Genomic DNA, 13,029 nt, shown 5'->3' on the forward strand with positions numbered 1-13,029 from the left:
ATTATATTTCTGTTTTTTGAGGTTTTTTTACACAGAATAATATATCATTATTTGAACCTTCACAATTCTACGTGAAATAAAAAGCTCTACGACCATATTGAAGCCTCTTCTGCCACCACGTAGCAGGTGCTCAGAGCAGCCTTTGTGCTACAGTAGGCAGGGCCTGGCTCTCTAAAGCCTTGGATTTACTAACCTTGTCCTTGACAGATGACCCCGCAGCTGGTTTCTTTGTTACTCTTTCTTAGTCATCTTGATATGGAAAGGAGACTCAGTGTAAATAAGACACAACACATTCCTTTCTCTGATCTTTGTCATGAAATGCAGGAAAAATCTCTGTCCTTTTTCCTGTTTTAGATGTGCTCTTGGGCAGCACGTGGTCAGGTGCCACGGTGGCTTTTTAACTCCTGTCACTCCTGCCTCTACTGAAGACCTGCTGGCATTTGATTATCAATTCTCCCCAAACAGAGATATCTGAACACTAAGGCCATATACCACTTTAGGCAAAGAAAGGATTCACTTTGAGTTTTGTTTGTTTGTTTTTGTTTTTTTTGAGATGGAGTCTCTCTCTGTCGCTCAGGCTGGAGTGCAGTGGCGCGATCTCGGCTCACTGCAAGCTCCGCCTCCTGGGTTCACGCCATTCTCCTGCCTTAGCCTCCCGAGTAGCTGGGACTCCAGGCATCTGCCACCACACCCGGCTAATTTTTTTTTGTATTTTTAGTAGAGACGGGGTTTCACCATGTTAGCCAGGATGGTCTCCATCTCCTGACCTCGTGATCCGCCCACCTCAGCCTCCCAAAGTGCTGGGATTACAGGCGTGAGCCACTGCGCCTGGCCTTCACTTTGAGTTTTGTAGTTGATTAAGAAGAGTAAACTTAATAGTTGCTGTTTTTATTTAAATTTGCCTCTCTTTGGTTTATTAAAAACTCAAAAAGCAATGGTTATTTTGGGTAATTTTCAAATACTGGTTAATTTATGAAGTTTTTACCAATCATGAACACTGTATAAAAGATGACTGTTCCCAGCCAGGCACAGTGGCTCACGCCTGTAATCCCAGCACTTTGGGAGGCCGAGGCGGGTGGATCATGAGGTCAGGAGATCGAGACCATCCTGGCTAACACAGTGAAACCCCGTCTCTACTAAAAATACAAAAAATTAGCTGGGCTCAGTGGCGGGTGCCTGTCGTCCCAGCTACTCAGGAGGCTGAGGCAGGAGAATGGCGTGAACCCTGGAGGTGGAGCTTGCAGTGAGCTGAGATCGCACCACTGCACTCCAGCCTGGGCAAAAGAGCGAGACTCCATCTCAAAAAAAAAAAAAAAGAAAAGAAAAGAAAGGTGACTATTCCCATTTCTCTCTGTGGCACAATAACCAAAATTTTACATTATGCTGTCTAATCTCCGTGCTGCCTAACTGACCCCTTTTGAATGGTAAAATATAGCCAGAATAATCATCCAAAAAAAACTCAACAATTTTAGTGACATGCATGGAAGTAAGTTTAAAGTCTTATAGCACATTGTTGTCTTCATTAAAGCGCTCTAAGATTTAGCTTCCCTTTCCTGAATCTGGGAGTCCCATTGACACATGAGCAAGCAAGGGAACTAGAGGTGCGCTAGTGTGGTTCTTTACCCGGCCACATCTGGCCACTCAAACGGGCCGAACACATGCAGTGGGAGCCCCAGGCAGTGCTGTGGTGGGGAAGGGCTCCCGCTCTAGCTGGGGCCTTGAGTGCCCTCCACATTCCAGAGTGCTAATAGCTCTGCGAGATCTGTGGAAGTTTAATTTGGCTTTGGAGATGTCGAATTAATATTTTTGTAAACTGAAAAAAATAATTAAAACTATTTTAGTAACTATTTATCATTTTCTTTTATGTTGCATTAAAGTTTTGTTGTCCTTGGGAAGTCTCCAAAATTAAAACATTAGCATTTGACTGGATGGAAATTATTTCACTAAAGGGTAATCTGCTTGAAAATTTTTAAAAAAGAACAAGAAAGCAAACAAAAATCTACTATTTTTAAATTATATCTCATGATGGCCAGGCGCGGTTGCTCATGCCTGTGATCCCAGCACTTTGAGAGGCTGAGGCTGGCAGATCACTTGAGGACAGGAGTTCGAGACCAGCCTGGCCAACATGGTGAACCCCCATCTCTACACAAAAATTAGCTAGGTGTGGTGGTGCACACCTGTAATCCCAGCTACTCAGGGGGCTGAGGCACAAGAATCACTTGAACCCGGGAGGCAGAGGTTGCGGGGAGGCAGATGTTGCGGTGAGCCAAGATCATGCCACTGTGCTCCAGCCTGGGTGACAGAGCGAGACCTTGTCTCAAAACGAAAGAAAAACGATTATATCCCATGAAGTACTGGATTTTCATGTGGGTCAAAGCAGTGAGTTGAAAATATGCTTTACTAAGCCCATTTGTGACTCAAGACTGAAGAGAGGGAGGTGCAAGCTGCCAGGTCTGTTGTGCCATGCTAGCGTATCCCTACAAATGAAAAAAATCACCATCTGCCTGAAGGGTTTACAGCCCAGTTATCCACATCATAAAGTCAGTTAAGTTGGTACCATCTGCTGTCTTGCTAGCACACACAATAACAAATCTGGCTATCTGGTTATTTGCTACGTAATAAATCTAGTAGTGTTTACCTGGTTATGTGCTAGATTCCCACATTATTTTGTTGCAGCATAGCCATTTTGTCATATCGTTAGCCATCAGAAGGCATACCCTACTCATACTCATCACTGATGAATAAAAATAATAGCAAAACTTCTGAAATACATTAAAAGCTGAGAAATGCCATCATTCGGATGTATTCAGCCAACACTACTTACTTAGTGCACAGTTTTAATGGCCTAACCCTCAAAAAGGCCGTTTATCGTTCCCACCTAACACTACTCTTTTTCTGAGGATGGAGCAAAACAGAGTAGGTATCAAGCACGCTGATTTAATTCTGTCATCTCTGAAAGTAGTTCCTGTTGAAAGAGAAAACTGTGATCGTTAATTTTTTAAATGCATATTTTAGGCATCTTAGAGCAAATGATATAATCTTTCTGAGTAAACTCATCCCCCTGTCCTCTTATGCTTCTCATGTTAAAAATTCAAATGCAGGATTTTTCCCAAAGCATTTTTAAGCAAATGTAATCTTCCTTAAGTTAGCTTGAACAGAGATGGTTTTGCATTGATTTTTAGTAAGAAGCAGTAGTTCTTCAGACTACTTTTTTAAGTAAAATGCTAATGTTTGACAAGTTTGCAGCCTAGATTGATTTTTGTTTTTCTCTGATTGAAAGACAGAACTGATTGTTAAAACTCCATAAACTGACTGCATTCATAGTCATGTGCTTTCTCACTGGCGTGTTGGATTCCTGAGTGCCTGTGAGCGATGCTGTTGTGTGTGTGTGGGAGTGAATTATAATGTGTTTGTGCTGAGAACATTCAGTTTCAGTGTCACTGCACCACAATGGCCCCTTGCAGCCTGGCAGGGTCCGAATGCACAAGACTGTTCTGTCTTTCTCTGAGATCCACCAATCAAGTGCGGGGCCGGATGGGGAGCGGATGGGTGTGAGGCTCTTATTCAATGAGATCAGTTACATCAACATCTTCCGCAGCTGCTTGTAGGGAAACCATTAACACAAGACAGCCAACATAAATATTTATTATGAAATCTTTTACATTTCTCTAGTCTTTCCAGTGCTGACTATACATTTAGCATTTGTTGAAAGTAACAACAAATCTAGAGAACTGTGGGGCAGCCTGGAGAGACTGCCTTTTGGATATAAATGCTCAAGTAGTTTCGTGTTCCAGTTCCACTCGTACCATTAGGATTTGTAAAGGTGTGCTGATGTAACTGATCACTAAATAATGCTTGTCAGTAAAAATTACTAACCATCTTCTTTTGGCTATTCTGGGTACCACAAATGAGTTTTAAAAACAGGGCCAGGCTAGGCATGGTGGCTCACGCCTGTAATCCCAGCACTTTGGGAGGCCGAAGTGGGCAGATCACTTGAGCCCAGAAGTTCAAGACCAGCCTGGGCAACATGGTGAAACCCCATCTCTGCAAAAAATACAAAAAAATTAGCTGGGCATGGTGGCATGCACCTGTAGTCCCAGCTACTTGGGAGGCTGAGGTGGGAGGATCACTTGAGCCCAGGAAGTCAAGGCTGCAGTGACCCATGATCGCATCACCGCCCTCCAGCCTGGGTGACAGAATGAGACCCTGTTGTGGAAAAAAAAAAAGGACCACTGTAGATTTGCTTTTTATCTATTGGTATATAATGTACAACACAACACTAAGTAATGTCTTTTTCATAAGTGTAGAAGAAAACTGACACAAAATTGGTTTAGAATAAAATTTTTTTCAAGATTTCAAGCCCTGCTTGAAATATTTCAATATAGCCCTGCTTAACGGAATAGAGTTACTTGAGTCAAAATACCTGAGCAAACGTGAGGAACTTTCATTTATTGGAAATTTCAGTAGATCACTTGGTCCCCACATGTTTTCTGCCATCTTTAGTCTTAGTGTAATTGGAAATGATGTGGTCCCCAGAGGGAGCCAGCTCTGCCCCAGTGGTCATTGGGAAACCTGTTTTCTTCTCTGAAGCTACTAATCAGGTGTCTGATCTGAAGGGAAATTTTGCACTTCCAGAACAGGGGGTAGGAATCTCTTATTCACGTGACATTTTGAATTTCAGGAGGAATTCTGCTACCCAGTGGAATGCCTCGCTCTTACTGTGGAAGAAGTGATGCATATTCGCCAGGTCCTGGTGAAGGCAGAGCTGGAAAAATACCAACAGTATAAAGACATCTACACCGCCTTGAAAAAAGGAAAGGTAGTGCTGTTTAAAGTTGATTGATCAGAAGAGTAGAAGGATGGCCAGTCCCATGCATAGTCTCCTGGGAGAGTTATCTGCTAGCCAGGTGGCACAGACTTTGAGGGGATTTGGGATGTGTGATGTTCATATCCTAGTAGACAGTACATGTGCTGTCTCGTTCACAAGAGGGGGCATTTTTGTTTCTGCCTTAGAAATCAAAACTGGAAGGTTTTCAAGCAACCATAACAAATATCGATATGTCTTCCTAAAACCATGCATGTGGCCAGGCATGGTGGCTCATGCTTGTAATCCCAGCACTTCGGGAAGCTGAGGCGGGCAGATCACGAGGTTGGGATATCAAGACCATCCTGGCCAACATGGTGAAACCCTGTCTCTACTAAAAATGCAAAAATTAGCTGGGCGTGGTGGTGTGTGCCTGTAATCCCAGCTACTCGGGAGGCTGAGGTGGGAGAATCACTTGAACCCAGGAGGTGGAGGTTGCAGTGAGCTGAGATTGCGCCACTGCACTCCAGCCTGGTGACATAGTGAGACTCCGTCTCAAAAAAAATAAAAAAGCCATGTGTGCATTTAGTCATTACACTTTTAAAGGATCTGTAAAGAAAATGTATCTGAGAAGGCCGGGTGCCGTGGCTCACGCCTGTAATCCCAGCACTTTGGGCGGCCTAGGCAGGCGGATCACAAGGTCAGGAGATCGAGACCATCCTGGCTAACACAGTGAAACCCCATCTCTACTAAAGATACCAAAAAATTAGCCAGGCCTGGTAGCAGGTGCCTGTAGTCCCAGCTACTCAGGAGGCTGAGGCAGGAGAATGGCGTGAACCCAGGAGGCAGAGCTTGCAGTGAGCCAAGATCGTGCCATTGCACTCCACCCTAGGCGAAACAGTGAGACTCCATCTCATAAAAAAAAAAAAAATGTATCTGAGAAACAGAGGAGGGTTTTTCAGAACCTTCTGCAGATTCCTTCCATGATGAGGAGACACTTAAGAGCTGTGGCCTTTTATTACCTTTTAAAATAGAATTACAATTAAATACAGAGCTACATTATCAGCATCACAGAGCCAGCTGTTATAAACAGGATTTCTGAATTGTCTTCCTCCTCTTGTCTGTTCAGCTTCCCCTATATATAGATGTAAAGCATATTCAAACATGGATATTAGGAAATTTGCTGTTGGCAATGTTTTTTTTTCCTCTTAAATTTGTATTTTTTAGCTCTGCTTTTGTTGCCGAACCAGGAGGTTTTCCTTCTTCACTTGGTCTTATACCTGTCAGTTCTGTAAGAGGTAAGGTATTTTGTAATTGATGAAAAGATAAATTTAACAGTCGTAAGAGAAATACCAATTACCTTCCTTATTTCACCATCTTTCTAAACAGGAATAAAATTAGAAATGACTCACTCTGTTACATTACCTTGTGCTATCCTTGTAGGTTAGGAATATTGATTTCTTAAGAGAGTGAGCCAAATATTTATTTGATATTGAACCTAGAAAATGTTTCTCTGTATGTTACTTCTTTTACATAACTAAGATCATTCTAATAATATGTCATGTTTGAACAGAAAAAAAATAAGATGTGATTATCATGTGATCCCTGGATAGACAAATAAGAAAATTCCAAACACATGTAAGTTGATCCTTTTATAGGAGACAGTGTAAGAGTTAAGTTCTGTAGATTATCTTTTTGGCAATTCAGTGTGTCAATTTGTTACATTCTAATAGAAGAAGGGAGAGTTTTGCAGTTTATTGTGGAAACTTACAACTGTACTGCCATAGGCTTCTCTAACTCCCAGTTGCGTCCCCTGGTATCATGCCAAATAACATTTATGATTTTGTTTACAGGCCGGTGTGCTCACAGTGTTGCAAAAAGGTAAGCTAAGCTTGGTTCATTTATACTTGTGTTCCTTTTAGTGACTGCCTCTTTAACGGTACTGCTCATTGTCAGTTTTATTTGGGATAATAGATGCGGCTGCCCTCCAAACCATACTCCACTCTTCCTATCTTTTCATTGGGACCTTCTGCTCTGCAAAGAGGGGAAAGTAGTATGAGGTCAGAAAAACCCTCCACTGCCCATCATCGGCCACTTCGGAGCATTGCCAGGTGAGCAAGGGGCCTGGGTTGTCAAACCATCCTTTGCAGAAGAAGAGTTCTACTCTTGAGGACTGTGGTAGAGTGTTAGGGTTTTGGCTCGAGGGGTTTTTATTGGTTTGTTGGTTGGTTTTAATACAATTTTTACACACAAATCTCCAAAACTTCCCCAAAGGTAACTTTTCAAGGAATAATGGCTAGCTACTTGAAAGATACTTTCATCACAGAGTTTATATTTTTTTCTACTTTAGAAATAACTATTTTACTGTGTCCTGTAAGAGTCATCTTTAAAACTGACCTTGTTTTCAATGGAGTTGAAAATTGGAATGTAACAGTCTCATCCTTTCCTCCTTGTCTAGTTTTGAAAGGAATCTGTTTAATCCTGTTTACAATGTTCTGCCATAGCTTTGACTGACTTTACTATTATTGTAAAGGCAGAAATAAAGCTTTATGCCAAGAGCTAATAATTTAAAAGAAAAAACATCACCTGAGTATCAGTCCCTTTGCATTTAGTGCAGGGTAAGTTTAGTGTTGGGCCTTAAGAAAGCTGGAAGGAGGTAGGCCAGCTCAAGCCTCAAGCTGGCAGGGCCGAGAGGCTGGGCTTTGATCTACCAACCACATGTCCTGGCTCTGTGGACAGCGAGGCGAGGAAGCTGTGAGCCCAGCATGAACCTTGTGCCTGAAACGTCTGCCTCTGTGCTTGGGCTGCCTCCTCTGAGACCTCTGGGTGTGAATTTTCAGTGAGCTCAAGGCAGTGCACATAACAGCTGCTACAGTTTTCCATACTTAACTCTGAACGTACTATAGACTACCCATTTATATCCTGTTTGGTTTAGTTAAAATAGTAAATAAGTAGATGATTCCTGGTTATCTCAGACATTCCTGGAAATATTTATTATGATGTTGGTCTGGTTATCTCCAGCTCCTTGGAATCCCAATAAATAATCGCACAAATACAGGGAATTGTTGGGGAGGGAGAGGCTTGTTTGATAAATACATAAATGATGAGAAAACTAGTCAAAATTTAGTTTTTAGGATGTGTCATGGGATTAAGATAAATTTACTTGAATTTCCCGTAGTCTGACCTGCCATCTACAGTTAGCTAATGTTCATTGGGAATCAGATGAATACCCTATTTTTCAAGAATTCTAGAAGGGTGGTTAAGAGTTTTTAGTATTATTTCTTTTTTTTTTTTTCAGATGAACAGTCTCTTATTCATCCTCCTCCTCCTCTGCCTCCTCCCCTCCTTCTTCCTTTTCATCTTGTTCATCTTCATCTTCCTCTTCCACCTTTTTCTGGGCAACTTTAGCAGGACCCTTTTCTCCATCAAACTTTCCTTTCAACTTATAGTCAGAAACATCCTTCTCATACTTCTCCTTCAGCTTTGCCGCCTTAGTGGTGTAAGGCTGCTTTTCACTGTCATTTAAGTTATTCCACATCTCACCCAGCTTTTTTGCCATGTCTCCAATAGAGATGCCAGGGTTTATGAATTTGATCTTGGGGTGGAATTCTGAACAGAGCAGGAAGAATCCAGACGGTGGCTTTTTCGGGGCATTAGGATCCTTCTTCTTGCCTCCCTTAGCTGGTCCATAATCCTTCATTTCCCAGTGGTAGTGTACTTATCCACCTTTGCCATTTCATCAAATTTAGACTTCTCTTTCCCAGACATTGTCTTCCACCTCTCAGAGCACTTCTTGGAAAATTCTGCAAAATTGACAGAGACCGCTGGGCTCTTCTTCTTATGTTCTTCTCTGCACGTCTGCACAAAAAGGCATAAGCAGACATCTTGCCCTTTGGTTTCTTGGGGTCACCTTTAGCCATCCTGACTGTATTGTTCGATAGTCTGGGCAGTGCCTGTCTTAATAAGACATGTTTTCTGCTTTCTTTCCTTTTCTTTTTTTGTTTTTTGAGACAGAGTTTCGCTTTTGTCACCCTGGCTGGAGTGCAGTGGTGCCATCTCAGCTCACTGCAACCTTCACCTCCCGGGTTCAAGCGATTCTCCCGCCTCAGCCTCCAGAGAAGTGGGGATTACAGGGGCCCACCACCATGCCCGGCTATTTTTTTTTTTTTTTAGTAGAGACTGGGTTTCGCCATGTTAGCCAGGCTGGCCTCCAACTCCTGACCTCAGGTGATCTGCCTGCCTCAGCCTCCCAAAGTGCTGGGATTACAGGCGTGAGCCACCGCACTGGGCCTCCTACTTTCTTTTCTAAGTAATATTTTTTAGCCTTGTCACCAATAAGAAATTTTTTTAGAAGGACATATGATTAAATCACTCATCCATTCCATGATGTTTTGACAACAAATTTACTTTTTTTTATACATATTTTCTTAATATTGCAGCAGACCTATAAGTAGCAATGCTGGGCTTCTGTTTTGTTTTCACCCCAGGTTCTCCTCAAAATCTAAGTCTATGGACAAATCAGATGAAGAACTCCAGTTTCCCAAAGAGTTGATGGAGGACTGGAGCACCATGGAGGTGTGTGTGGACTGCAAGAAGTTCATTTCGGAAATCATCAGTTCAAGCCGGCGCAGTCTGGTGTTGGCCAACAAAAGGGCCCGATTGAAAAGGAAAACGCAGTCTTTCTACATGTCCTCGCCAGGCCCCTCGGAGTACTGCCCTTCAGAGAGGACGATCAGTGAGATCTGAGCCTCGTGCCTTTCAGCTGCTTTTGTGCTTCGAGTCAGCGTCCGTGCGCGAGGACACTGAGCCGGGCTGGCTCTCCTTTCTGTGGTTTTATTTAATGGGCTTGAATTTGCATTAGATCAGATTTTTGCCGCATCACATTGTTCCACAGACTGAATGCTGTGTTCGTATCGATTGATGAAACGTGACCGGTCCGCCAATTGCTCGTTTGCACTGAGAGAGGACAACAGTTTGAAACTTACTTTTGTGTGTGTGTGGCTTTGGAAGCCAGTAGCTACTTCCTTAGTTCAGTTCTTTACTGTTCCTCGAATAATCTCCTGACTAAGGCAAAAAAAAAAAAGCTTCTCCTACGAGAATCAGTCTAACAGAGATGCCGATGTCAGCACAGCCCTAAGCAGTAAGTCATATTGGCATTTCCACGTGACTGTGTTTCTATCCCGTGTACAGAGAGATCCAGAGCCCTACATTCCACGACCTGGGGGCTCACAGCACAGAACCTAGAAGCACCTGCTGACACTCTTCAACTGATTTTTAAATGTTGTTGCTTGGAGATAAAAATTACATAAGGGACTTTATGCCTGCATTCTAGTGCAAAACATCTGAAGAGCTGTACACCCACAAGGGTGACTATTTCCCCTGAGTGGCCATGTTGTCCCAGTGCCCTGGTTCAGTGTCTCCTGAGTGGATGACAGGTCTTCATTCTCTATCTTGAATGTATTATGGTTACTAATAGTTTTATAATGGAGGTCTAAGAATTAAAGTTGTGTGGGAGTTTCAGGACAAAGGAAGGCTAAAAGTTTGTCAAGACGTTGAGCGTATTTTGGTTACCTATGAGAAGGGTTGTGACAGTGTACAGTGGCAGCTGTTGGCCACACTGCAGAAATGAGCTGGAGCTCATGGGTTTTCAGCTACATTTTTCATAACTTTATAGTACATCCATCTTGAGTAAATTAAGCCACAATTTGGTACCTAGGGTCTCAAACTAAAATTTATTTTTATAAATGAATTTTAAAAGAAAAAATATCTACTTCTTTTAAAGTTAGAAGAAAATTAACCTGCTGACAGGCAACATTTTTGGGGTGCTTTCTGCACTAGTTTTCCTTGTAAATGATTTGAGTGAGTAGGTTTGGTTTCTGACGAAAGTAGACTGGAGGGTAGCATTGTATGCCTCAAATGTCTCAGTGTGTTTGGCTCATACGTGGGCTATACTTTATTATTTTGGTATGCTTACAAATGACTAACCAATCAAATTGTCATTCATGTTTGGAAAATCTGTTAATGCACATGCACAATAATTTCCTGAAAGCCATAGGACATGTCTGTAGTCAGCACCACGATAGCACCGTTTCATGAAAGGCATGGCGGCTGCATTTCATACCACATCAAAATACAGTAACATTTCTATACTAAATTAACAGTAATACCTCAAAACTGCTCCGGTAGTAGTTTTTAATGGATTGAAATTTACAGTTTAGTAAAAGGCTTAAAATTACTTATACTTATGAAATAAACTTTACCAGTTGACTAAAATAATGCATGTTAACAGTTGGTCTGTATTTGCATGTAAAAGTGGGCCACCAGAGAACCCTTATTGATTACTTAAGTGTTTACATTATTTTAAAGACTCCTGTTTAAGAGCTTTCAGAATTGTACTGGGTGAATCTCATTTATAAAACTTCCTAAGAGACTATCTGAACTCTATACTTCAGACAGTTAGGTGGGAGTATAAATCTACCCCTTTTGATGACCCCAGGCTTGAGTTTTTAAAATGACTACCCAGAAGGGCACAAGGGGGAAGGAAATGGTATTTGTATATGTATATAAATATGCACCTAGGAGAATGTGCTTTTTAAAATAATGACTACTGTTTTTATTAAAACATAAGAAACTACACCCCCAAAATAAGACTTTCATTCACATTCACAAAGCAAACATCTAGTACATGTCTTTCACTTCACTTTATGATAGTGTATTGGATGATTTGGGCATTACGATCACCTCTTACCACAGCACGGAACATACATTCTTCAACAGCATTAACGGAGTTTGCCAAGTGCATTAAAGAGGTCACGAGGAGGGTACGTTCATATGAAACAATCTGCAGAAAGTGGGGTAGGAAAGGGCACATGGCACAGTTAAAGTTGTAGAAATCAAATTACTATCATTTTTTGTTGCCAAAACAAAGTCTTACATTTAACCCCCCTTTGTACCACCCCCCTCCACACTTCACGTCAGCTACATAGTTTCCACAGGGTAATTCACTAAGAGCTTGTGGAGCTTGGTTTTAAAATCCTTAGCCTGGTCTGACTTTAGGCATAGCTTCCAGTTCTTCCTTCCCTGTCCTGGTTTCTTGTTCAGCTTTTACTTCTAATCCAACAACAAAAGAAATGTCTGGCTGGTCTCAGCTAGAGTCTGATGTGTCTTAGAGCATGTGTGCGTATCTGAACCATCATCCCTGCTCTCATCTCAGCTCCCTCCAGGCCTGAGCACCGGTTCCTTTTGTCCCATACGTCATGAAGTCACACTATTGGGAAACCTGTGCTTCCCTCTCCATGGCTTAACTCCCTGTCAGTGTCGGAGTGTATAAGAATGCTTGTAAATACTGTAATATATTTATTAATATTTGAAAGGCATTCATTCAGTGGACAGTGGGAATTAACTCTCCCAAGGCAAGTGAAAATGAATGATTGACATACGTTGATTTAACAATCTTACTAGATTTTAATTCTTAAGGATTTCAAATGAAACCAGAAGGTGGTTATGTAAGAGGCTTAAAATGATCTTATGTTTAAAGAGATTCTGTTATTAGCACCATGAACTCGTACTATGAAATTTTTAAGCCTTTTATTTTTCTAACTATATTACTGTAGGACTGGATATTAGGTGTCATATAGGAAACACAAAAGTTATTGCTGTTTGCTAAAGCAAAATAGCAGAAAATTTTGTATATGCAAAACTGTTGAAGGACCATAGAGAAATGTGTACTACTGACGGGGCTTTTACTAGGCTTCCTGCGTGTGTAAAAGTCGAGGTATTGCTGGCATTCAGGGTGACATGATGGTACTAAATGTTTTCCATTAAAGTCTTCTATTTTAAAATTTAGAGAAAAATAAAATGGCTTTCCATCAGACTTTCTGTGTTGAGTTGCTATCGTAAGACAGTGATGTCTTTTGGTAATTAGCTGTCAGAAATCACCTCAATTGGGAAGGCAGGGTACTTTTATCAGCAGCCTGTGATCTTTGAAGAAATACAGTCTAGGCCGGGCATGGTGGTTCACGCCTGTAATCCCAGCACTTTGGGAGGCCGAGGCAGACGGATCACCTGAGGTCAGGAGTTCAAGCGATTCTCGTGCCTCAGCCTCCCAAGTAGCTGGGATTACAAGTGCCCGCCACCATGCCCAGCTAATTTTTGTATTTTTGTACATGGTAGCCAACATAGCAAAACCCCATCTCTACTAAAAATACAGAAATTAGCCAGGCGTG

The 13,029-nt window shown here is 41.8% G+C and overlaps 1 protein-coding gene and 1 pseudogene across 16 annotated transcripts in view; one reads left to right on the plus strand and one right to left on the minus strand.

The window, feature by feature from the left end:
- Positions 1–12,677, plus strand: part of SPIRE1 (spire type actin nucleation factor 1) — a 217,520-nt gene extending 204,843 nt beyond the window's left edge. For 14 of the 16 annotated variants that reach the window (XM_054671737.2, XM_063795916.1, XM_003315796.6 and 11 more), the window contains 5 exons: positions 4,682–4,819; positions 6,032–6,102; positions 6,658–6,685; positions 6,779–6,915; positions 9,292–12,677. In XM_054671737.2, the coding sequence (XP_054527712.1) occupies positions 4,682–4,819; positions 6,032–6,102; positions 6,658–6,685; positions 6,779–6,915; positions 9,292–9,550 (633 nt within the window). In that variant the 3' untranslated portion in view covers positions 9,551–12,677. The remainder of the gene's footprint in view (positions 1–4,681; positions 4,820–6,031; positions 6,103–6,657; positions 6,686–6,778; positions 6,916–9,291) is intronic. The other 2 variants (XR_010152011.1, XR_010152012.1) reach the window with 1 other exon arrangement.
- On the minus strand, positions 8,055–8,924 carry LOC107969425 (high mobility group protein B3-like; annotated as a pseudogene).
- Positions 12,678–13,029: the final 352 nt, after the last annotated feature.

Source organism: Pan troglodytes, chromosome 17 (genome assembly GCF_028858775.2).
Source record: "Pan troglodytes isolate AG18354 chromosome 17, NHGRI_mPanTro3-v2.0_pri, whole genome shotgun sequence".
Taxonomy (NCBI): domain Eukaryota; kingdom Metazoa; phylum Chordata; class Mammalia; order Primates; family Hominidae; genus Pan; species Pan troglodytes.